At 42.0% G+C, this 26,872-nt stretch overlaps 2 protein-coding genes across 2 annotated transcripts; one reads left to right on the top strand and one right to left on the bottom strand.

The window, feature by feature from the left end:
* Nucleotides 1-19,289, top strand: LOC106579172 (troponin T, slow skeletal muscle). Its single transcript, XM_045702560.1, has 12 exons — nt 1-52; nt 7,070-7,102; nt 7,224-7,243; nt 10,218-10,239; nt 10,679-10,751; nt 15,097-15,213; nt 15,498-15,575; nt 15,738-15,851; nt 16,097-16,206; nt 16,698-16,788; nt 16,930-16,970; nt 19,082-19,289. Exons 2-12 carry the CDS (start codon nt 7,077-7,079, stop codon nt 19,125-19,127), a joined length of 738 nt encoding a protein of 245 aa, XP_045558516.1. The 5' UTR covers nt 1-52; nt 7,070-7,076; the 3' UTR covers nt 19,128-19,289.
* Nucleotides 19,140-26,281, bottom strand: LOC106579171 (dynein axonemal assembly factor 3). The gene is made up of 12 exons (XM_014158806.2): nt 26,219-26,281; nt 25,676-25,758; nt 25,064-25,170; nt 24,719-24,812; nt 24,363-24,517; nt 23,926-24,114; nt 23,631-23,753; nt 23,310-23,432; nt 20,771-20,933; nt 20,425-20,539; nt 20,103-20,177; nt 19,140-19,793 (listed from the first exon to the last, which is right to left on the bottom strand). The coding sequence occupies exons 2-12, from the start codon at nt 25,755-25,757 to the stop codon at nt 19,655-19,657; spliced, it is 1,365 nt and encodes a 454-aa protein (XP_014014281.1). The 5' UTR covers nt 25,758; nt 26,219-26,281; the 3' UTR covers nt 19,140-19,654.
* Nucleotides 26,282-26,872: the final 591 nt, after the last annotated feature.

Genomic DNA, 26,872 nt, shown 5'->3' with positions numbered 1-26,872 from the left:
CTCTCATCACCAGTAAGCATCATTGTCTTTTCCATCTTTATTCTTGGGGCTGGTAAGACTTCTCACCGTTTTCATTGTTCTCACTATGCTGTGTTTGAATGTTGCTTGTTGTCAGGCCATAGCAACTGTAGCTACAGCGACTCTGTAGCTAGAAGTACCTGAGAGTAAGTTATTCCCACAAGAATTATATACGTCTGAGAAATTTGGCTGGTGTCGTGATTCAATATGTGGTGTTGATGCCGGTGGTTGAACGCTATGTTTATTCTGAAGTTACTTGGCATGGAAGTAGTTGGATGAGCTAAACCAAATATTGTAGGCCTATTCACGGAATGTTCCTTCAACTTCTAGCATCTACCAAACTGGAAGCACTGTATGTATATATGAACTTGTGTTCATGTGTTTTCTATGCTTAACAGTTTGTTAAATGTATGTGCACCTTCTTGTCTAAAACAAAGGCCGGGATTATTCATGGTTGTATTGCAACACTGTTTGAGCCGACATCGGGAGCGTTTACCATGAATGCAATCTCATCGAAAATTGGGGAAATTGCCTTTCAAAGGCACATTGCCAGTAAAGCAGTGTGCCGCACTTCAACAAGCCTTTGCATGAAACCTGGCACGGGTGTTTTACTGTAATGACATTCAAACCACCAGTCAGTCCACTGTTGCTCTAAGTTAGGGATGAGCAATTCCAGTCCTCGGGGCCAGATTGTTGTCACACTTTTGCCCCAGCCCCAGCTAACACACCTGACTCCAATAATCACCTAATCATGATCTTCACTTTAGAATGCAATTAGTTTAATCAGCTGTGTTTGTTAGGGATGGGGGAAAAGTGTGACACCAGTCTGGCCTCCGAGGACTGCAGTTGCCCTAAGTGATTATTCATCTGGCTCTGTCTGTCTGTCTGTCTGTCTGTCTGTCTGTCTGTCTGTCTGTCTGTCTGTCTGTCTGTCTGTCTGTCTGTCTGTCTGTCTGTCTGTCTGTCTGTCTGTCTGTCTGTCTGTTCTTTAACAGACTAACACACTAAAATAATGAAGCAATGTGATGTGATCCTTCCCCAATCCTCTGTCTGTCTTTCGTTCCAGCACCATGTTTGTTCAGTCACACATACTGATCCATTGAGGTCAGGGCTAAATGCTAACTATAGAGGGATAGAAATGACTCAACCAGCTTGATTCCTTGATCTTCCAAGTTAATGCTCTCAAAGGAAGTTGGTCTAGGCAGCTCTCCAGTTGTTGACTGTGGGTAATCTGGGGATGGTGTCAGAAAATTGCCTCATTGTTCTGCTGTCTGGTCTGCATTGGTCTGGATGTTTATTAATCATTAAATCTGTATAGGCTAGGCTTATATGAATATTCATCTAATTTTGAATCTGACTATATACAGGATCTCCTACAGTATATAAAGTAGACTTTACATTCTAACCTATTGAAATAACAAATAACTGGGATATAAATTGGCTTCCAAGTTGTGTATAAAAGAGAGAAAATGCATGTGATATACAGTCAGGTCCCAAATTATTGGCACCCTTGATAAAAATTAGCAAAAAAAGACTGTATACAACTAAATAATACAAATACTGAGCTATATTGTATGCTCCAAAGAATTACACTAATACAATTTCTCAGAAAAATAGATTTTGTTTAACAAGTATTCATGTTTTGTTTCTCCAAAAATATATTGGCACCCCTGTTTTCAATAATTTTTAATACCTCACCTTGCGAGGATAACGGCACTGAGCCTTTTTCTAAATTGTTTTATGAGATGGCCAAAGAGCTCTATCTTCATGTCATATGACCAGAGCATTGGTTCCAATCTAAGTGCCAATGTCATTTAGCAAACTTCAGGCGTTTACATTTATTGGATGACATGAAAATTCAGCTCTTTGGCCACGCACACCAGCGGTGGGTTTGGTGTCAACATGAGAATGCATATGCAGAAAAGAAACCCATACCTACTGTAAAATATGGTTGGTGGGTCATTAATGGTCCTGGGGCCCTCTTTAAGGTTAACCGCATCATGAGCTTTACCCAGTACAAGGACATTTTAGCCCAAAAAACCTGGCTGAAACTTGGCCGCAAGTGGATCTTCCAGCAAGACAATAACCTCAAGCACACACAAAAATCCACAAATACAGTACCTTGCAAAAGTATTCATCTCCCCTGGTGTTTTTCCTATTTTGTTGCATTACAACCTGTAATTGAAATTGATTTTTATTTGGATTTCATGTAATGGACATACACAAAATACTCAAAATTGGTGAAGTGAAATGAAAAAACTAACTTCTTTGAAAAAATTATTTTAAAAAAAAAATGGAAAAGTGGTGCGTGCGTATGTATTCACCCCCTTTGCTATGAAGCCCCTAAATAAGATCTGGTGCAACCAATTACCTTCAGAAGTCACATAATTAGTTAAATAAAGTCCACCTGTGTGCAATCTAAGTGTCACATGATCTGTCACATGATCTCAGTATATATACAGCTGTTCTGAAAGGCAACACCACTAAACAAGGGGCACCACCAAGCATGCGGCACCATGAAGACCAAGGAGCTCTCCAAACAGGTCAGGGACAAAGTTGTGGAGAAGTACAGATCAGAGTTGGGTTATAAAAAAATATCAGAAACTTTGAACATCCCACAGAGCACTATTAAATCCATTATTAAAAAGCTGCCAAGAGAGGGCCGCCCAAAACTCATGGACCAGGCAAGGAGGACATTAATCAGAGAGGCAACAAAGAGACCAAAGGTAACCCTGAAGGAGCTGCAAAGCTCCACAGCAGAGATTGGAGTATCTGTCCATAGGACCATTTTAAGCCGTACACTCCACAGAGCTGGGCTTTACGGAAGTGGCCAGAAAGAGCCATTGCTTAAAGAATAAAATAAGGAAACACGTTTGGTGTTCGCCAAAAGGCATGTGGGAGACTTCCCAAACACATGGAATAAGGTACTCTGGTCAGATGAGACTAAAATTGAGCTTTTTTGCCATCAAGGAAAACGCTATGTCTGGCGCAAACACAACACCTCTCATCACCCCGAGAACACCATCCCCACAGTGAAGCACAGTGGTGGCAGCATCATGCTGTGGGGAAGTTTTTCATCAGCAGGGACTGGGAAACTGGTCAGAATTGAAGGAATGATGGATGGCACTAAATACAGGGACATTTTTGAGGGAAACCTGTTTGTCTTCCAGATATTTGAGACTTGGATGGAGGTTCACCTTCCGCAGGACGATGACCCTGAGCATACTGCTATAGCAACACTTGAGTGGTTTAAGGGGAAACATTTACATGTCTTGGAATGGCCTAGTCAAAGCCCAGACCTCAATCCAATTGAGAATTTGTGGTATGACTTAAAGATTGCTGTACACCAGCGGAACCTATCCAACATGAAGGAGCTGGAGCAGTTTTGCCTTGAAGAATGGGAAAAAATGCCAGTGGCTAGATGTGCCAAGTTTATAGAGACATACCCCAAGAGACTTGCAGCATAAGGTGGTTCTACAAAGTATTTACTTTTTTTTGGGGGGGGGGGGAATTGAATAGTTAGGCACGCTCAAGTTTTCAGTTTTTTTGCCTTATATAAAAGATATTTTGCATCTTCAAAGTGGTAGGCATGTTGTGTAAATCAAATGTTACAACCCCCCCAAAAATATATTTTAATTCCAGGTTGTAAGGCAATAAAGTAGGAAAAATGCCAAGTGGGGAATACTTTCGCAAGCCACTGTAAATGGTTCATTGACCACAAAATGAACATTTTGCAATAGCCATCTCAGTCTCCGGACTTTAACCCCATTGAAAACCTGTGCTTTGAATTGAAGAGGGCAGTCTATAAGTGCAGATGAATGATATCAAGGATCTGGAAAGATTCTGTATGGAGGAATGGTCTAAGATCCCTCCCAATGTGTCAAGTGTTATTGAAATGTTGTGGTTGCAGGTTCACTTGACATGTCTAAAGGCTTTTCTTTTGGGGTGTTGCTAAAGTCCACCAAGGGCTAACAGTCAGTATCTAAATAATATGTGTGAAATGCTTGATAGTGTACAGTATGTGATGTAAACAGAGAGGTTTACTTTCTTGGGGAGCTGAATATTGACTGGTTTTCATCAAGCTGTCCGCTCAAGAAGAAGCTTCTCACTGTAACCAGTACCTGTAATCTGGTTCAGATTATGAATCAACCTCCTAGGGTGTTTACAAACACTACAGGAAAAAGATCATCAACATGTATCGATCAGATTTTTACTAATATTGAAGAACTTTGTTCTAAAGCTGTATCCGTACCCATTGGATGCAGTAATCACAATATAGTATACGCCAAAGTTCCAAACGCTGCGCCTAAAAAAGTATATAAGAGATCATACAAAATATTTTGCTGACTCTTATGTGGATGGTGTTAAAAATATTTGTTGGTCTGATGTGATTAATAAGGAGCATCCAGACACTGCACTTAAGAATCTGACTGTTAGAACTGTTAAGGCTCCATGGATTGACGAGGAATTGAACAACTGTATGGTTGAAAGAGATGGCTAATAAGTATGGTTGCATATCTGACCTACTGCAAATTGAGACATTTTGCAACTAAACTCAACAAAAAGAAGAAGAAACTGTATTATGATGCCAAGATCAATAATATAAAGAATGATGGGAAAAAACTTTGGAGTACTTTAAATGAAATTATGGGTAGAAAGACAAATTCAACTCCATCTTTCATCGAATCAGATGGCTTATTCATCACAAAACCATTTGATGTTGCCAATTATTTTAATGATTACTTCTTTGGCAAAGTGGGCAAACTTAGGCAGAAAATGCCAACAACGAACAGTGAGCCATCGTATTCATGCATAAAAAAACAAATAATGAAAGAAAAGCATTGCAAGTTTGAACTGTGTAAAGTCAGTGTGGGAGGGAGAGGTGTCAAAATTGTTGTTATCGATCAAATTATTGTTAATGACAAACCTCATGACATTGACAACTTAGATGGAAAGCTACTGAGGATGGCAGCTGACTCTATAGCCACTCCTATCTGTCATATCTTTAATCTGAGCCTAGAGGAAAGTCTTTGTCCTCAGGCCTGGGAGGAAGCCAAAGCAATTCCGCTACCTTAGAGTGGTAAAGCGGCCTTTACTGGTTCTAACAGCAGACCTACAAGCTTGCTGCCAGCTCATAGCAAACTTTTGGAAAAAATTGTGTTCGACCAAATACAATGCTCTTTCTCTGTAAATAAATTAACAACAAACTTTCAGCATGCTTATAGAGAAGGGCACTCAACATGTACTGCACTCACACAAATGACTGATGATTGGTTGAAAGAAATTGACAATAAGAAGATTGTGGGAGCTGTACTGCTAGATTTCAGTGCAGCCTTTGATATTATTGATCATAGCCTGTTGTTGAAAGAACGCATGTGTTATGGCTTTTCAACCTCTGCCATATCGTGGATTCAGAGCTATCTAACTATCAAATAGAACTCAAAGGGCTTTTTTTAATGGAAGCTTCTCTAATGTCAAACTTGTAAAGTGTTGTGTACCGCAGGGAAGCTCTCTAGGCCCTACTCTTTTCTTTTTTATCAATGACCTCCTGCTGGAATTAAACAAAGCATATGTGTCCATGTATGCTGATGACTCAACTATATACACATTTAGCAACCACAGCTAATGAAGTCACTGAAACCCTTAACAAAGAGTTGCAGTCTGTTTTGGAATGGGTGGCCAGTAATAAAGACACCACCACACCACAAAAAGCAAATATAAAGGCTATAGTTTTGTCTTATCTTGATTGTTGTCCAGTCGTGTGGTTGAGTGCTGCAAGGAGACCTAGTTAACCTGCAGCTGGCCCAGAACAGAGTGGTACGTCTTGCTCTTCATTGTAATCAGAGGGCGGATATAAATACTATGCATGCCAGTCTCTCTTGGTTAATAGTTGAGGAGAGACTGACTGCATCACTTCTTTTTATAAGAAACATGAATGTGTTGAAAATCCCAAATTGTTTGCATAGTCAACATACACACAGCTTTGGCATATACATTTACCTCACCAGACATGCCACCAGGGGTCTTTTCACAGTCCCTAAATCCAGAACAAATTCAAGAAAGCGTACAGTATTATATAGAGCCATTATTGCATCGAACTCCGTTCCATCTCATATTGCTCAAGTGAACAGCAAACCTGTTTTAAAAAAAACAGATAAAGCAACACCTCACGGCACAACGCCTCTCCCCTATTTGACCTAGATTGTTTGTGTGTATATATTGATATGTCAGCTACGTGTGCCTTTTGTAACAAATAAAAAATGTATATAGTTCTGTCCTTGAGCTGTTGTCTATTAAATTGAATGTTCTGTATTATGTCATGTTTCATGTTTTGTGTGGACCCCAGGAAGAGTAGCTGCTGCTTTTGCAACAGCTAATGGGGATCCTAATAAAATAGAAAATACCAAATGTGTCCTCCAATCTCATAAAACATTTTAGAAAAAGGCTAAGTGCAGTCATCTTTTTGAGAATTTTTTTGAATTACTTGTTAACAAAATCTATTTCTCTGAGCAATTGTATTAGTATACAATTCTATAAACGTTCATAATTTTTTTGGCATACAATATAGCTCACTATTTGTATAATATATTTTATACAATCTTTTTTGCTCATCTTTATCAAGAGTGTAAATCCTTTTGGACCTGACTGTATCATAGCAATACAGGTCTTGTTTACATTGTGACTTTGTGTTTAAGCTATCTCCACAATTCAGCCCAGTGCAAGGCGATAAAGTTATCATAATTGATTTGGCTAGTGTAAATCGTGGCATGGGGGCCCATCCAAATCTCTCCATCTTGCTGTCACTCTTGTAAATTAAATCAACTGAGTGGAATTCAACGGCTGATGCCCCTCTTATCCTGGGCAACTTGATACCGCCACACCCTCAGCCTCTCTGTCCCCTTCTATACAGTGAGGTCGTGATCCTTTGCTTAGTTAAATGCTGTAGTTTCTCCTAATGGTCATCTGAGGCCTGTACGTTTTGTTAATTGTGTTTGTTGCACACATCTCTCTCTTTCTCTCTCTCTCTCTCCCCCTCTCTCTCTCTCTTCAGAGTAACTATGTCTGACATAGAGGAAGAGAATGAGTGAGTAATCATCAACTATTCTAATTAAAAGAACTATTAGTGATATTCTATAACTGCATTCAATACTTTGTTGTTCATATGTATTTAAAACTGATAACACATATTTTCTCTCTTTTTTAAGGGATCAGCAGGAGGGTAAAGGTATTTTCTGTCACTTGTCTTTTTGTCTCAATCTCACCCACCCACTCCTCTCTTATCTGTTATTTTTCTCACCTACTCGCTCCACAGAGGACGAGGAGGAAGGAGGTGAGTCACAACTTTATGTTAACATGATCCTTGATATTACACATCCTCACAATATTATTACTCCATTTAGACCCTGAAACATTACAGTAAATGCCCTCAACCAATCTCTCTAGAAGGGACATATGATTGTGAACATGTTCCTCAACAAGAGCGTCATTCTCTTATCAGTTGAATATGTTAAAACAAAGGCCCTGCTCATAAACTTTACCATCACGTTAAATCCACTATCTGGAAACTCAGAGACATAGTATTTTGCTATGTCTGTCAACCTCATATTCAGGGACAGCAAATAATACCACCCATCGATCATGGAGGGTTAGTGAGTAATGAACTCAATGGTAAAGTTTTATGAACATTCCCCCACATAAGTTATTTTTGTGTCCCTTGGATCCATTCATGGCTGTCCCCTGTTTCTCCCTCTCCCCTGTCTCTCCCTCTCTCCCTGGGCCTGGTGTTGATCCTGGTGAACAGAGCCAGAGCTGTCACAGGAGAGAGAGGACAAAGGCGCAGCGGGTTGCATGCTCATCATATTAATTTATTAAATAAAGTGAACACGGGAAAAACAACAAACCGACAGTTTCACAGGCTAAATAATAACAGCAATGCGAAATACAACAACCCACAAATCCCCAGGTGAAATCAAGCATCTAATATATGACTCCCAATCAGGAACAACGATGTACAGCTGTTCCTGATCGGGAGCCACACAAACCACACAGAAATAGACAGACTAGAAAACCATAGAAAACCAACACTAGAACAATAACTCAAACCCCAGACTACATAAACCAAACACCCCTTAAATAACACACACAACCCGAACCATATGAAACAAATACCCCTCTGCCACGTCCTAACCAAATATAATACAATTACTCCCTCTGCTGGTCAGGACGTGACAAGAGCATTTAGAGTACAGAGAGTGTCAAGTATTGTACACCAGTAGTGGTGCGTGGGTAAAATCCTCAGGGAAGCCAGGGAAAAAAAGCAATATTACAACCTACTGTATGTGTTGTGATAATTGTGTTGTTTGCTCTTTAACCTGTTAGTTCATATGCCTTTCCACCATGATATATTGGCCTAAGGCTGAGACAATAAGAAGACACAGTGGCAGAATAAATTCAATCAGGCCTTTTGTTTCATCACAAAACCGGAGAGCAAAATCTGTCCAGTGAAGTCCACAAAGCATGTTGCAAGTAACAAACAGTTACATGACCTACAGCGTGGTCAATCAAGTTAATGTTTCTGAGATTTCCGGACTATTAAAAGAATATTGATTTAGAACCACGGAGAGTTACCGCAAGTCCAGGCTATGTCACAACCGGCCGTGATTGGGAGTCCCATAGGGCAGCGTCGCCTGGGTTTGGCTGGTGTAGGCCGTCATTGTAAATAAGAATTTGCTCTTAACTGACTTGCCTAGCTAAATAAAGGTTCAATAAAAAAAATGATTTGAAAAATTGCAAAGAAAACAGGCGCTGCCGCCACTATTCAAGCGCCCTTTCAACTTCAACATTTCAACATCATCTAATCACATATGCTTAGTCTAATACAATGACAACTAAAAGATACCAAAAAACGATTTACTATAGTCAATGTAAGCTAAATATGATGTGGCTGTCCATGTTATTGATTTCTGTGTGTGTGTGTGTGTGTGTGTGTGTGTGTGTGTGTGTGTGTGTGTGTGTGTGTGTGTGTGTGTGTGTGCTTGCAAGTAGAAAACCATGCTGACTCACCCTACTTGTAGAGAAATGCCAATGCCACCCACATTTTTCATATTCCCTAAACAGGCTATGACTCTGTCATACAGTACATGCTTTTAGTTTTTGTTGTGCTAGGCTATCTGGCTAAAATGCTTGCGCGCTAGCCTAACTTCATTTCATGAGCAACGATGCGCCAGACCAGCTAGTTATCATTAGTCTACTACATCCATCTAGCTACATGTTGAACTTCCATCCTCTAAGGCCAGGGGCACAATGTATGAATTTATCGTTGGATCAGAATCGCTGTTATAATCATTGACCAGTACGGAGAATTAAGTAAAACCACAAGCTCAAATCCCTATCTCCATCCATGGCTAATTTAAGAAAGGCACGATTTTAGCTAGCTAGCCACCGGAGGACATAGACACAACAAGATGCAACAATTCTAGTTTTTTTCTGTCAATGATGTTTGGCTTCAAACTGGCTTCCCTTGACTCCTTTTTTTTGGTGCGCCAGGACCATTCACATCTGCGCTCACTCAGTTTAACTCAATGCTGATTGGCTATTATTTTATACTTTTTTGCTCGCTGGCTTCCCTTGCATTCAATGCTACGGGCAGCAACAATGTCATACTATGTTTGACCAGAGAGCATCAGATAGATGGGCTATACATACTGAAACAGAGGGGCGCTGTTATGTTCGCTCGTATGCTTTCACCGGTGCGATACATTCAGCCTCTTGTGAATTGAAGAACATTTCTGAAACACATTGAGACGAAAGATAAGTTATTTTGTATGGGTTTTTTATCTTGGTCAATTTTTTGGGGAAGCTATGCTTCCCTTGGCACCCATGAATACACGCCACTGTTGTGCACAAACATACCTGCCTGACTTAAAAGTGTCTTCTAACGCTGTCTGACTTTCCCTTTCTCCCCTCCTACCTATTTTGTAATAGTTTGTTCACCATTGTAAACATGTTCATTGTTGGTGTGTAATATCTGTTTATCATTTATTTCTCATTTGAAAAAACGAATTTGAAGGATGATATCCCAGTCCCACTCAACCCAATTACCTACAAGGAAGTTGAAATCGACCGTTGCAAAGTATTAGTTGTGTTTTGGTTTGATATTGATTTTCTCTGTCATTTCTTCCACGCCTTGTACTAAGAAGAAGAGGAACGTCCTAAATACAAGTACGTCTGTCTTCACAAGTTAACAGTTACTACTAAATTTGTGAATTAAGTTGTGTTTCTTTTTCTTTTGAGGATTTGCTCTGTCATGACACAGAACACTTGGGGCCGATTTCCCAGACAAATTAGGCCTAGTCCTGGCCAAAAAATATTCTCAATGGAGAATCTTCATTGAAAGCACCTTTTAGTCCAGGACTAGGTCTAAGCTGTATTTGGTAAAACCGTCTATTGAAGTTTGATTTCATATTGTATCTGAATACAAAACATATAATTAAATAGAACAATTTTAATTGAATGTATCTTTACAGTACAAAGTACAACATGTACAGTTTAACAAAGGCAAATACTTTAGTAGTAATTTAAGTATATTTCGTCGTTTGGCATTTAGGTTGTCAGTGTGTTTAATCCTGATGTAACTCATTTACTTCATCTTGTTTTACAGGCCCATGGTCTCCCAGCTCGCTGCCCCCAAAAATCCTGAGGGGGATAGGGTGGACTTTGACGTGAGCCTACATGTGGGTTTTATCTCTGTGTTTTTGTTTTACTTTTCTGATCACACTTACGGACAGTTTCCCAGACCCAGATTAATCATAGTCATTTACATTACATTTAAGTCATTTAGCAGACGCTCTTATCCAGAGCGACTTACAAATTGGTGCATTCACCTTATAATATCCAGTGGAACAACCACTTTACAATAGTGCATCTAAATCTTTTAAGGGGGGGTTAGAAGGATTACTTTATCCTATCCCAGGTATTCCTTAAAGAGGTGGGGTTTCAGGTGTCTCCGGAAGGTGGTGATTGACTCCGCTGTCCTGGCATCGTGAGGGAGCTTGTTCCACCATTGGGGTGCCAGAGCAGCGAACAGTTTTGACTGGGCTGAGCGGGAACTGTGCTTCCTCAGAGGTAGGGAGGCGAGCAGGCCAGAGGTGGATGAACGCAGTGCCCTTGTTTGGGTGTAGGGCCTGATCAGAGCCTGAAGGTACGGAGGTGCCGTTCCCCTCACAGCTCCATAGGCGAGCACCATGGTCTTGTAGCGGATGCGAGCTTCGACTGGAAGCCAGTGGAGAGAGCGGAGGAGCGGGGTGACGTGAGAGAACTTGGGAAGGTTGAACACCAGACGGGCTGCGGCGTTCTGGATGAGTTGTAGGGGTTTAATGGCACAAGCAGGGAGCCCAGCCAACAACGAGTTGCAGTAATCCAGACGGGAGATGACAAGTGCCTGGATTAGGACCTGCGCCGCTTCCTGTGTGAGGCAGGGTCGTACTCTGCGAATGTTGTAGAGCATGAAACTACAGGATCGGGTCACCGCCTTGATGTTAGTGGAGAACGACAGGGTGTTGTCCAGGGTCACGCCGAGGCTCTTAGCACTCTGGGAGGAGGACACAAGGGAGTTGTCAACCGTGATGGCGAGATCATGGAACGGGCAGTCCTTCCCCGGGAGGAAGAGCAGCTCCGTCTTGCCGAGGTTCAGCTTGAGGTGGTGATCCGTCATCCACACTGATATGTCTGCCAGACATGCAGAGATGCGATTCGCCACCTGGTTGTCAGAAGGGGGAAAGGAGAAGATTAATTGTGTGTCATCTGCATAGCAATGATATGAGAGACCATGTGAGGATATGACAGAGCCAAGTGACTTGGTGTATAGCGAGAATAGGAGAGGGCCTATAACAGAGCCCTGGGGGACACCAGTGGTGAGAGCACGTGGTGCGGAGACAGATTCTCGCCACGCCAACTGGTAGGAGCGACCTGTCAGGTAGGACACAATCCAAGCGTGGGCCGCGCCGGAGATGCCCAGGTCGGAGAGGGTGGAGAGGAGGATCTGATGGTTCACAGTATCAAAGGCAGCAGATAGGTCTAGGAGGATGAGAGCAGAGGAGAGAGAGTTAGCTTTAGCAGTGCGGAGAGCCTCCGTGACACAGAGAAGAGCAGCCTCAGTTGAATGCCCAGTCTTGAAACCTGACTGATTAGGATCAAGAAGGTCATTCTGAGAGAGATAGCAAGAGAGCTGGCCAAGGACGGCACGTTCAAGAGTTTTGGAGAGAAAGGAAAGAAGGGATACTGGTCTGTAGTTGTTGACATCGGATGGATCGAGTGTAGGTTTTTTCAGAAGGGGTGCAACTCTCGCTCTCTTGAAGACGGAAGGGACGTAGCCAGCGGTCAAGGATGAGTTGACCAGCGAGGTGAGGTAGGGGAGAAGGTCTCCGGAAATGGTCTGGAGAAGAGAGGAGGGGATAGGGTCAAGTGGGCAGGTTGTTGGGCGGCCGGCCGTCACAAGACGCGAGATTTCATCTGGAGAGAGAGGGGAGAAAGAGGTCAAAGCACAGGGTAGGGCAGTGTGAGCAGGACCAGTGGTGTCGTTTGACTTAGCAAACGAGGATCGGATGTCGTCAACCTTCTTTTCAAAATGGTTGACGAAGTCATCCGCAGAGAGGGAGGAGGGGGGAGGGGGAGGAGGATTCAGGAGGGAGGAGAAGGTAGCAAAGAGCTTCCTAGGGTTAGAGGCAGACGCTTGGAGTTTAGAGTGGTAGAAAGTGGCTTTAGCAGCTGAGACAGAAGAGGAAAATGTAGAGAGGAGGGAGTGAAAGGATGCCAGGTCCGCAGGGAGGCGAGTTTTCCTCCATTTCCGCTCGGCTGCCCGGAGCCCTGTTCTGTGAGCTCGCAATGAGTCGTCGAGCCACGGAGCAGGAGGGGAGGACCGAGCCGGCCTGGAGGATAGGGGACAGAGGAAATCAAAGGATGCAGAGAGGGAGGAGAGGAGGGTTGAGGAGGCAGAATCAGGAGATAGGTTGGAGAAGGTTTGAGCAGAGGGAAGAGATGATAGGATGGAAGAGGAGAGAGTAGCGGGAGAGAGAGAGCGAAGGTTGGGACGGCGCAATACCATCCGAGTAGGGTCAGAGTGAGAAGTGTTGGATGAGAGCGAGAGCGAAAAGGATACAAGGTAGTGGTCAGAGACTTGGAGGGGAGTTGCAATGAGATTAGTGGAAGAACAGCATCTAGTAAAGATGAGGTCAAGCGTATTGCCTGCCTTGTGAGTAGGGGGGGAAGGTGAGAGGGTGAGGTCAAAAGAGGAGAGGAGTGGAAAGAAGGAGGCAGAGAGGAATGAGTCAAAGGTAGACGTGGGGAGGTTAAAGTCACCCAGAACTGTGAGAGGTGAGCCATCCTCAGGAAAGGAACTTATCAAGGCGTCAAGCTCATTGATGAACTCTCCAAGGGAACCTGGAGGGCGATAAATGATAAGGATGTTAAGCTTGAAAGGGCTGGTAACTGTGACAGCATGGAATTCAAATGAGGAGATAGACAGATGGGTCAGGGGAGAAAGAGAGAATGTCCACTTGGGAGAGATGAGGATTCCAGTGCCACTACCCCGCTGGCTCGATGCTCTAGGGGTATGCGAGAACACGTAGGCAGACGAGGAGAGAGCAGTAGGAGTAGCAGTGTTCTCTGTGGTAATCCATGTTTCCGTCAGCGCCAGGAAGTCTAGGGACTGGAGGGTAGCATAGGCTGAGATGAACTCAGCCTTGTTGGCCGCAGACCGGCAGTTCCAGAGGCTGCAGGAGACCTGGAACTCCACGTGGGTCGTGCGCGCTGGGACCACCAGGTTAGAGTGGCAGCGGCCACGCGGTGTGGAGCGTTTGTATGGCCTGTGCAGAGGGGAGAGAACAGGGATAGACAGACACATAGTAGACAAGCTACAGAAGAGGCTACGCTAATGCAAAGGAGATTGGAATGACAAGTGGACTACACGTCTCGAATGTTCAGAAAGTTAAGCTTACGTTGCAAAAATCTTATTGACTAAAATGACGAAAATGATACAGTACTGCTGGCTGGTGGAGTAGGCTAGCTAGCAGTGGCTGCGTTGTTGACTTTGAACGTGTAGCTGGCTAGGTAACCTCGATAGTTTCAGTACTACCCCTTGTCATGATACAAAGCAACTTTGTAGCTAGCTAGCTAACATAACACTAATCAAGACGTTCCTTGTAATGTATTTCGTTTCTACAATGCTGCTCGTCGGTAATAGTTGGCAGGGTTAGGAAAAATGGCGTCGCGGGGGACGGAAATAGCTAGCTAGCTGACCTCAATGGCTGGCTAGCTAACCTCGGTAATTACTAAACTACACAATTATCAAGCTATGACAAAGACAACTAAGTAGCTAGCTAGCTAACACTGCACTAGTCAAATCGTTCCGTTGTAAAGTATTAGTATCTACAGCGCTGCTAGTCGGTAACGGTTGGCTAGCTAGCAGTGGGTTAATGATGACTAGGTGTGTTGACTAAGTCTGGCGCCGCGGCTGGCTAGTTCACCTCGATAATTACTCAAACTACACAATTATCTTAGATAGAGACAGCAAAGACAACTATGTAGCTGGCTAACTAACACTAACACCACACTAATCAAGTCGTTACGTTGTAATGTAATAGTTTCTGCAGTGCTGCTAGTCGGTAGAAGTTGGCTAGCTAGCAGTGATGACTAGCTAGCTAGCAGCTAGCAGTGTTGACTACGTTAGGATGACGAAGATAGCTAGCCTCGATATTTACTCTAATTACTCTAAACTACACAATTATCTTTGATACAAAGACGGCTATGTAGCTAGCTAAGAAGAATTGCTCAGATCAAACAAATCAAGCCGTTGTAATGTAGTGAAGTGTAATATTACCTGTGGAGCGAAGCGTAGTGCGACTGCTCGCTCCAAACCGGAAGTACGGTTTTTAGTCCTGATCTAAAAAGCATTCTCAATAGTCTCCAATGAAAATGCTTATAAGTCTGGGACTTAACTTAACCTGGGTTGTGGAAAATGGTCCCTTATGTATATATAGACCATTTTATTGACTTGTATTCATGAACTCTGGTTTGTGACAGGACATCCACAGGAAAAGAATGGAGAAGGATCTTCTGGAGCTGCAGACCCTGATCGACGTCCATTTTGACCAGAGGAAGAAAGAAGAGGAAGAACTCATTGGCCTCAAGGACAGGATTGTAGGTCAATCACCCCATCGCTCTCTCTCTCTCTCTCACACTCTCCCTCCTCTATCCTGTATGTTTTCTTTAATGTTTCATTTAATGTGCTTGTTGCAGGCATCTCTCTCTCTCTATAGTGTATACAGTATATACATGGATTCTCCATGGACAAGTCTATGTCCGGGAATAATGTATGTGTATGTGTTTAGGGAAAGGCTGATATGTGATTAGTGTAGTGGTATGTATAAATTAAGGAATTAATGACTATTACGAGGCGAGTCTGCACTTGGTTTCTATTCCAGGACAACCGCAGATCAGAGAGAGCGGAGCAGCAGCGCGTGCGAGCAGAAAAAGAACGGGACAGACAGACGAGAATTGCGGTAGGCCTAAGCCGCAATACAGAGCATCTGCTTAAGCTAGCACTATCGAGGCACCTGTTGTAAATGTTCATTGGCAGTCAAAAACAATTAGTCACGGAAATCAATTGAATACGTGTTGATATGATAAAACTATTGTAAAAAGATTTGATTTTTGTTACTCAGGAAGAGCGGCAGAGGAAGGAGGACGAGGAAGCCAAGAAAAGGGCGGATGATGACGCCAAGAAGAAGAAAGTGCTCTCTAACATGGGGGCTCACTTTGGGGGTTTCTTGGCAAAGGTCAGAATGCTAATGATATTGCAGAGACAAAGATACTAGTGGAATAGCTCTTAAGCATAATCTTTACCAATGCTTACACTTTGTTGGTTGTAAGCGTTTACAGTATACTGAAGGTGCTTAGTTTGTGTGTGTGTGTATGTGTAAGAGGGAAAATGTGTGTGTATGAAATATGTGTTAACTGAATTAACCCTCGTAGTGCTGGTTTAATCACTGATCGAGTTGTGGGTGATGATGCCCCCCCCCAGGCAGAGCAGAGGAGAGGGAAGAGACAAACAGGGAGGGAGATCAAGCAGAAGACACTGGCGGAGAGACGCAAACCCCTCGCCATTGACAACCTGAGAGAGGACGGCCTGAGGTCAGTGATATCCTTTTCGGACTACTGAGCCAAGCCAAGCTGAGCCGAGCTGTACTGCGCTGGCCTGGTTACGGATCTACCATAGGTCCTGAACCGTGCTGTTTAAGATTAAAATACAATTAGAAAAGAACTGAGTTAGCCCAGTAAGGTTCGGGTTGGGATGATAGTATGAAAAGGGAATTAATGCCCTCTTAGAGATTGGAATGTATTATTTGTTGTTGAAGCAGTGAAAGGGGATACTTAAAATTGGAGCCAGAGCCTTCTGTCATGCCTGCTCCCGCTCCCCCTCGCTGGCGCTCAAAGTCGTTATGGTACCCGGTGATGACACTGGTCAATGTCTCATCTCCAGCATAGGTTCTTACACCTACAAATAGAATACTAGGCTTCAATGAACTTCACTTGCATTATCAAAGTCAATGTTCTCCTGAGTGAGCTACGATTGAGAGGACAAGTCCTCCTTCTCTGACTCCTAATGCTCTGTGTCTTCTCAGGGAGAGAGCTAAAGAGATGTGGGAGTGGATTTACCAGCTCGAGTCGGACAAATTTGACCTGACTGAAAAGACGAGACGACAGAAATACGAGGTGAGGAGACTGCGATTGTACACCAGTTATTTACGTTAACGTTTCAGTGTAGTTTTCCCCCCTGGAATGTCCTCTTTAGTCTGGTTAGCCCTTAAAGTATTTGTTATGTGTGTTGAAATGCCTTTTATATTATTTTTGCAGATAAACATTCTTCTGAATAGAATTTCTCATGCCCAGAAATTGTAAGTGCATTTCTCAAATTCTGTCTGCCTTAGCACTGAATGTTTATAGCACTGAATGTTTATAGAACATACATTAAAATCAGCTGCCAATAGGAAAACAAAATATTTTAGCGTTCTTTGCAGGTTATATGACAATTGCATGCTGTGCCAACTCCTCAAACTTTGAATGTGTCCTCTAATACCTGAAAGCAGAATAGAGTTAGAGGACAGGAAATGTAGGTTATGTAAGGATATATAATGCAGTACCAGTAAAGTTTGGACACATCTACTCATTCTACGGTTTTTCTTTATTTTTACTATTTTCTACATTGTCGAATAATAGTGAAGACATCAAAACTATGAAATAACACATTGAATCATGTAGTGACTAAAAAAGTGTTAAACAAGTCAAAATATATGTTATATTTGAGATTCTTCAAAGTAGCCGCCCTTTGCCTTGATGACAGCTTTGCACACTCTTGGCATTCTCTCAACCAGCTCCATGAGGTAGCCACCTGGAATGCATTTCAATTAACAGGTGTGCCTTGTGGAATTGCTTTCCTTCTTAATGCATTTGAGTCAATCAGTTGTATTTTGACAAGGTAGGGGTGGTGTACAGAAGATGGCCCTATTTAGTAAAAGACCAAGTCCATATTATGGCAAGAACAGCTCAAATAAGCAAAGAGAAACGACAGTCCATCATTACTTTAAAACATGAAGGTCAGTCAATGCGGAACATTTCAAGAACCTGGAAGGTTTCTTGCAGTCGCAAAAACCATGAAGCGCTATGATGAAACTAGCTCTCATGAGGATCGCCACAGGAAAGGAAGACCCAAAGTTACCTCTGCTGCAGAGGATAAGTTAATTAGAGTTACCAGCCTCAGAAATTGCAGCTCAAATAAATGCTTCACAGAATTCAAGTAACAGACACATCTCAACATCAACTGCTCAGAGGAGACTATGTGAATCAGGCCTTCATGGTCAAATTCCTGCAAAGAAACCACTAGTAAAGGACACCAATAAGAAGAGACTTGCTTGGGCCAAGAAACACGAGCAATAGACATTATACCGGTGGAAATCTGTCCTTTGGTCTGAGTCCAAATTTGAGATTTTTGGTTCCAACCGCCGTGTCTTTGTGAGATACAGAGTAGATGAACGGATGATCTCCTCATGTGTGGTTCCCACCGTGAAGCATGGAGGAGGTGTGATGGTGCTTTGCTGGTGACACTGTCAGTGATTTATTTAGAATTCAAGGCACACTTAACCAGCATGGCTACCACTGCATTCTGCAGCGATACGCCATCCCATCTGGTTGGCGGTTGGCGCTTAGTGGAACTATCATTTGTTTTTTTAACAGGACAATGACCCAACACACCTCCAGGCTGTGTAAGGGCTATTTGACCAAGAAGGAGAGTGATAGAGTGCTGCATCAGATGACCTGGCCTCCACAATCACCCGACCTCAACCCAATTGAGATGGTTTGGGATAAGTTGGACCGCAGAGTGAAGGAAAGTGCTCAGCATATGTGGGAACTCCAAGACTGTTGGAAAAACATTCCAGGTGAAGCTGCTTAAGAGAATGCCAAGAGTGTGCAAAGCTGTCATCAAGGAAAAGGGTGGTTACTTTGAACATTCTAAAATATATTTTGAATTGTTTAACACTTTTTTTTGGTTACTACATGATTCCATATGTTATTATATAGTTTTGATGTCTTCACTATTATTCTACAATGTAGAAAATAGTCAAAAATAAAGAAACCCTTGAATGAGTAGGTGTGTTCAAACTTTTGACTGGTAGTGTGTGTGTACTACTGTTCAAAAGTTTGGGGTCACTAAGAAATGTTCTTATTTTGAAAGAAAAGCACATTCTTTTGTCCATTTAAAATAACATCAAATTGATCAGAAATACAGTGCAGACATTGTTAATTTTGTAAATTACTATTGTAGCTGGAAACGGCAGATTTTTTATGGAATATCTACATAGGTGTACAGAGGCCCATTATCAGCACCCATCAATCCTGTGTTCCAATGGCACATTGTGTTAGCTAATCCAAGTTTATCATTTTAAAAGGCTAATTGATCATTAGAAAACCCTCTGCTTTTTTCACACCCAAGCTCCCTCTATCTCTGCAGTAAAAAGGTCCATGGTAAGGGAAAGGTTGGAGGTCGCTGGAAGTGAGCACACAGTGGAAGCAGTGAAGAAAGAAGACCATATATTCTGTTTCAGGAAAGCGTTACAAAAACAATGTCTCAACATTTTTCTCTTGAACTCATTGAGGTGACACAATTTACTGTGTGACATTAACTGAAACAGATTCTATGTATTACTGTACTCATTAAAACATGTATATATTTAACAAAACAAGTTATCTTTACTTCTGTAACACTAGAGGGAATTGGGTAGGCTACAAATGGGTACAACTCACCTACAGGTCCATGGAATCATTCGTGAAGCAGACATGCTCTCATTTAATAGGCAATGAACAGAAGTAAGATCAAAACAGATGGATCAACAGGCCTAAAATGTGATTGAACTCTCACAAAATGTTACTTTTGTTTTCAATCAGCTATGAACAGAATTGTCTCATCTGTACACATTTTCAGTATATAGCTCTGCCCCTCTTGCAGTACTGAAGACCTACCTAATCAAACGGGTTGAAGTGTCAGAGGAGTAAAGCATAGAGTGCCTGATGGAACAGAACACATTCACTCCTCCTGTAGCGTGAACGTGGCATAAACATCCCTCTTCTCCTCCTGTGAGGGCTCAAACCCCGCCTCTTTGGCGACGTCACCGACTTTCTCAGCAAACCCCACCTCCTGCTCCTTGGTAAGATCCAATAGGTACCTGAGACATGGAGAGGACACAGTCACTGAACAGCCTCAAACACAGGAATAATGGATAGGAAAAATCGTGACCTGTCAATAGCAGCAAATCACCCGTTGACAATTTTAAGTGTATATTCTTATGTTAATTGCAATTAAAAGTATGATGTGCAATTAACCAATTATTGTGTGGGTGAATACAAACTGATTTGCAAACACGGTAAAATATAATGAGCATTGCACAATGAGTGAAATACAATAAGTAAATCTGTCTTGTCTAGAAGTCCCGCATGTTGCCATGGCAACAGTCACAAGTATGACAGAAACTCACTTGGCCAGCTCCACCACGAGGGAGGCTTTGGGTGCAGCAATCTGTCTCAGTGTCGGGCTCAAATGGTGCACCATACTTCACAGTGAAGAAGAGGAATGAGGAAGAGAGAGAGAGATACATGCTATAAAACTCACTGGCAGCAGAACCATGGAGCCACAGTAACCCTCACTGCTCGAGTGAGGATCCCAAGAAGGGATTGAGTTTCACATAATACACTGTTCCTCATTCCAGGTCATGGAGTTCACAATGGTAATAGGTTTTTATAAATACGCTTGTGTGATAATCGATGTTTTGAAATGAATAGGGAACGTTGCTGGAGTACCTGGCAGCACAGTAGATGCTGTTGAAAAAGTGGAAGTATTTCTGTTTCTCTGGCAGTTTGGAGAGAGAGTCCAGGGGCAGGAAAGTCACTGACACCCCATTCAGGTGCATAAGTTCTGAAATAGTTTTATTGTATAAGATAAAATAAATATACATAATACAATTAATTTTATAAGATAAAATACATAGTGTAATAGTGGGTTGTACAGTATTTAACTGTATCAGGTATATGGTATAATACTTTGCAGTCAACACCAACTTTATAGGCTATATACTATAGCTTAGTGGAGCAGGACATAGTATACAACAGTGCTATTCAAGGCAATGTTCAGCATTGGGAGTTTTACCGTTGATTTGTGATTTGTGATGAGCCTCTGGTTGTGACACTGGCTCCAGTGCTACAAGTGCATTCCCCTCCTCACTGCATGTCTGAGTAGGGGGAGTGCCTCCTCTACAGGACAAAGACTTGAACAGCGCCTGAACGTTCACATACGAGATATCCTGGGCTGTCTGTCAGCGATGGAGAGAAAGTGGCATGAGAGGGAGGGGAAAATAAATGGATACATTTTAAATCCTATCTAGCTAGGTTTCCATTCATTTGTCAAAATATTTTCCAGCGAATATTCGAATATTCGATAGATATGCACATTTTACCGGCAGAGGTGTTTCCATCAAACTGTCTTTTTGCGAATAAAAAACTGGGTGTAATGTTGTAGTGCACATTTAACAAAAATTTGCCAAACAACTTTTAATTTACCCAATAAAAAAAAATGAACGATTTTTTGTGTGTTTCCATCCCATTTTTAACTCTGAAAGGTTTAAACCACAAAAAGTATTGCGATAAACAGCAAATTAGCCCACTCTGGTCTGGAGAGCACATGCATTCTAGCCAACGGCTCGCAGATACAGTGCATGATGAGAATATGGCTAAGAGAACAATCCCACTGGGCACACACTGGTTGAATCAACATTGTTTCCACGTCAGTTCAACTAAATTACGTTGAACCAACGTGGAATACACGTTGAATTGACATCTGTGCCCAGTGGGATAATTCTCAATTGGCAGCCAAGCACTGATAATCATGTCAACAGTAAAGAAATTAGGATACTCGGTATTTAATGGAAATGAGTATCAAGCTTTCAGCTTGTACTGTCACCACCCTGTGAAGGTCATTATAACTTATTTAATTTGTAGACTTCTTTGCATGCTTTTCCAAGTCTGAGTGACAGGACCACACAACATAGCATCAAGTGACTGCAGTTTACTTCGGCATGACGTTTATCAACAATTGCGTCAAAAAGCGTTTCCACTGCCATTTGTCATCTAGGAAAGTTTGCTGACAATTTTCTGTTTCTATCAAGCCTGTCATGAGTTTTCTATCTGAAAGGTACTTTAAGCATAAAAATGGCTAGATGAAAACATGGTTTTTCATTTTTTTTAAATATACATACAGCACCTGTCAAAAGTTTGGACACACCAACTCATTCAAGGCTTTTTCTTTATTTGTAACTATTTTCTATATTGTAGAATAATAGTGAAGACATCAAAACTATGAAATAACAAATATAGAATCATGTAGTAACTTAAAAAGTGTTAAACAAATCAAAATATATTTTATATTTGAGATTCTTAAAAGTAGCCACCCTTTACCTTGATGAGAGCTTTGCACACACTTGGCATTCTCTCAATCAGCTTCATGAGGATTGCTTTTCCAACAGTCGTGAAGGAGTTCCCACATATGCTGAGCACTTGTTAGCTGCTTTTCCTTCACTCTGCGGTCCAACTCATCCCAAAACATCTCAATTGGGTTGAGGTCAGGTGCTTGTGGAGGCCAGGTCATCTGATGCAGCACTCCATCACTCTTCTTCTTGGTCAAATAGCCCTTACACAGCCTGGAGGTGTGTTGGGTCATTGTCTTGTTGAAAAACAATTGATAGTCCCAAAAAGCGCAAATCAGATGGTATGGCATTTCGCTGCAGAATGCAGTGGTAGCCATGCTGGTTAAGTGTGCCTTGAATTCCAAATTAATCACAGACAGTGTCACCATCAAAGCACGCCCACACCATCACACCTCCTCCTCCATGCTTCACGGTGGGAACCACACGAGGAGATCATCCGCTCACCTACTCTGCGTCTCACAAAGACACGGCGGTTGGAACCAAAAATCTCCAATTTGGACTCATCAGACCAAAGGACAGATTTCCACCGGTCTAATGTCCATTGCTCATGTTTCTTGGCCCAAGCAAGTCTCTTTTTCTTATTGGTGTCCTTTAGTAGTGGTTTCTTTGCAGCAATTTGACAATGAAGGCCTGATTCACACAGTCTCCTCTGAACAGTTGATGTTGAGATGTGTCTGTCAACTGATTGGCTCAAACGCATTAAGAAGGAAAGAAATTCCACAAATTAACTTTTAACAAGGCACACCTGTTAATTGAAATGCATTCCAGGTGACTACCTCATGAAGCTGGTTGAGAGAATGCCAAGAGTGTGCAAAGCTGTCATCAAGGCAAAGGGTGGCTATTTTGAAGAATCTCAAATATAAAATATATTTTGATTTGTTTAACACTTTTTTGGTTATTACATAATTCCATATGTGTTATTTCATAGTGTTGATGTCGTCACTATTATTCTACAATGTAGACAATAGTAAAAATAAAGAAAAAGCCTGGAATTAGTAGGCGTGTCCAAACTTTTGACTGGTACTGTACACAATACAATATCATAGGCTCATCTAACAAGATAAAGACATAAAGCTTAATTATTTATGAGATATAATATTTAGATATTCCTCTCCTCACTATCTACCCTTTACCAATAAACACAATATTATTACAAGTTAATACAAAGAATTGCAATGTTTAGACAATGTTATAACATGTTATTACCTTGACGTGTTGCCCATTCTGTTTCTGCATCAGTTTCTCGTCATCTGTCTCGATGCCAAAGGAGAGGTAAGGACTGGACACAATGTCTCCCCAGTATCCCCTCAGTGCCATTTTGTCACCCCTCTACACACACACACACACACACACACACACACACACACACACACACACACACACACACACACACACACACACACACACACACACACACACACAGACACAAGGAAGAAGAGGGTAATGATACACCACCATTATTTACGCCAACATTGGCATCGACAAAATCGTCAAAATTATAGTTTTACCAAAGAAACAATAACTTACATGACTGAATACTCGCGTAGAGAGTAAGCTCTCATTGGCCATTTGATAGATGCCCTCCCTCATCTCAAAGGCCACGCCTCGCTCCCTCCATAGTTTGTAGTGCTGTTTGTTGATGACACCACACTGATGTGAGGAGAGAGCGGGAAAGGGAAAGAACATGAGGACTTTAATAGTCTGATTCACTGACAATCATCCCTTGATTGTGCTGCACTATGCCTAATCTTGTCACAAAATGTGCCAACTTCACTACCTTTGTCAGGGCATGTATGGGACCTGCAGGCTAACACATACATACCCCTTTTTGGTGTAGCTTCATGGTGAGGTCCCAGTCGAAGCAGCCCGCCCTAGAGTCATAGCGGGTGCCCAGGTGCTGCCGGACCCGGCCGTCCCAGGCCTTGACTATTGATACATGGGCAGAACGTGCAGATGGAGGAGGGTGGATCCATTGCTTGAATATCCTGTCCAAATCGTCGCGCTCCTTGAACTGTTAAAGTTTAAAGGTAAAAGTTAAATGGGATTTATGGATTATGGATAATTGAAGCATTGGAAACGGTGGAAGAACACTGGTTTATAAGCTCAGTGGTCATTTATCAATATAAGATTCCTCATATTCACTCTGTCCCCAAATTTATTGTGATGGTAGATAAAAAAATAAAAAATGGTCGTCAATTTCCAAGAATTGAAATATAAACTCTGACAGACAGGTAGGCAGAAAGACGGACAGTTCCTCACTCTGAGATGAGTGGTGTCCAGGCAGGGATTTGTGGGTGTTTCTAGTGTCTCAGTGACTGAGAGAGACAGTTCTGACGCCACGTGTCTCAGTATCTCCTCTGTCTGACTGCGGACCTCACTGTTACCAAACAACTCCAGGAAAACCTCAGTCTTTTCTGGGAATACAGACACAGTATAATAAGCACACCAAGCACAACAGGATTTAAACCTAACTTAACATACAAGGTCAGAATGTATTGTAACATGCATCAGAAAAGAATGTCGTTTTTGCATCCCATTAGTGGATATAAGGGTACTTAGATTTTTATATTGCAGTTTCTATGGATAGTCTATGGTTTATCGCTATAAGAACTAACCGTGAAGTCCCATGCTCTCCTGGGGTGTCAGAGCCAGAAAGAGGAGCAGCAGTTGTCGAGCCACCACGTCCATACTATTCTCTATCACCCATATCTGCCAGGAAACAGAGACAGGTGATAGTTTATTTGGATTTTTTTTTTGTTGCTGGAGTACGAAAAAGATAACCGTAGACTTAATATTGGCGCTGCAAATTCAGTCCAACCACTGAAGACACGAAAGACTGAAATCCCTTGGTTTGGGCACTCAAGAGGCACATGCTATTAACATAGCGCAGCGACATTATGGTGTTATTGTGTTACTAACAGGGACTGTCAGACATTAAGGTTACACATGGTGTAACTCACATGAAGGGTATCTGTGTCTCTCAGGCCAGCAATGGTCTTGAGTATGTGTCTTGGGTCGCCACTGCCCACCAGTAGAACATTTACCTCACCCTCCTGCCTCTCTGAGCCTGAGCAAGAGAGAGATCATGAGAGAGAGAGAGACTTCACCATTAATATGACAAGGGGATTGATTTACATTGGGATTAAAATGCAGCAATCTGCAATATTGTGGCTTATTATTGTTGCAAACAGCTGGCAAGACATCATGGTATCCCTTACCCAAGCTCACTCACAGTCACTAACAATTCGAAATCTGTTCCACATTGGTTCAACGTAATTTCATTGAAATGACCCGGAAGCAATGTTAATTCAACCAGTGTGTGGCCAATTGTTTTGGGTAAGGGATTCATTTTGCACTGGTTAAAACAAAAATACAACATAACATATCACTTTGCCAAATAAGAAGATAAGCTTTGGAAGCTGTAGCACTAACGAGAATACTTCCTGTTATATGATAATGCAGTGAACATAACATCTCCTGCAAGAATATTTCTATATGTATTAGCGATATTGTGGTATTTCTATAAAAAAATGAACGTAGGTAAGAACAAGGCCAAGGCACGTCATCCTCACCTCTGCACAGGAGGTCAAGAGCAGGACTGAATCCCCACCAGGTCACACAACCCGCGCCCTCCATAGTTCGTCCAGTGCTCATTCTGAAGACGACATGTTCTAACGTTAAATGTTTTATTTCCACTGGGTAAGTTTGTCATGTGTAATTTCCTTGTCGCGCATCAATATATAAAAATGAAAACGCTTCCTCTGGTAGCTTGCCAGAGGGTTCAGCAGTAATTTAGTTAATCAGGTTTCAACGAAGCTTATTCCAAATAAATATTAGCATGCTGTTAACAAGACAAGTATAGCAATTCGTTAGTTAGAGAGATAGCTTACTAGCTAATTTCCATTGCAAACTTAGCTAGCTAACGTTACAGTAACTTTCTCAAGATGTCAGAATGACTTGACTGGCAATGTTGTTACCATGTATACAAAGTCATGAGCGAAGAGAAATAATTTTCATCACGATGAATGGTGGAAAGGAAACACAAGTCAAATACAGTTATTTTGAATTTGATGCTTCTTAAATTAGCTAGTGTCGTGACATTTGGATAAACTCACCTCTCTTGTCAGGGTACTCTCAAAAGCCTAACCTTTTCAGTCTAGTTTATGTGTTGCTAAGCAACGCTTTTTCAAAGAATGAAGAGTAGCGCCCTCTATGTCCCTCTTGTGTAACTGCAGCATTTTCCAGAGTGGAGAGCAGATGCATGAGACGAAACCAAACACTTTTTTGAAATGATCATTTATTTAAGTCACTGAACAAAATTTCTAGGCAAAATAGGGAGCAATATTTAGCACATTGACATAGCGCCTCACACTGCATTTTACTTTCTTACTAACATAAATATACTGCACAAAAATATAAACTCAGCATTCAACACATTCATCGATTTTACTGTTACAGTTCATATAAGGAAATTAGTCAATTCAAATAAATTCATTGGGCAGAGGCCCACCATCAGAATGAGGCTTTCCCCACAAAAGGGCTTTATTACAGACATAAATACTCCTCAGTTTCATCAGCTGTCCGGGTGGCTGGTCTCAGACTACCACGCAGGTGAAGAAACCGGATGTGGAGGTCCTGGGCTGGCGTGGTTACACGTGGTCTGTTATACGTGAGCCCTGTTGGACGTACTGCCAAATTCTCTAAAACTATGTTGGAGGTGGTTTATGGTAGAGAAATGAACATTAAAGGATCTGATAACAGCTCTGGTG

The sequence above is a fragment of the Salmo salar genome, chromosome ssa19 (genome assembly GCF_905237065.1).
Source record: "Salmo salar chromosome ssa19, Ssal_v3.1, whole genome shotgun sequence".
Classification (NCBI taxonomy): Eukaryota; Metazoa; Chordata; class Actinopteri; order Salmoniformes; family Salmonidae; genus Salmo; species Salmo salar.
This window is presented reverse-complemented; position numbering and strand designations above follow the sequence as displayed.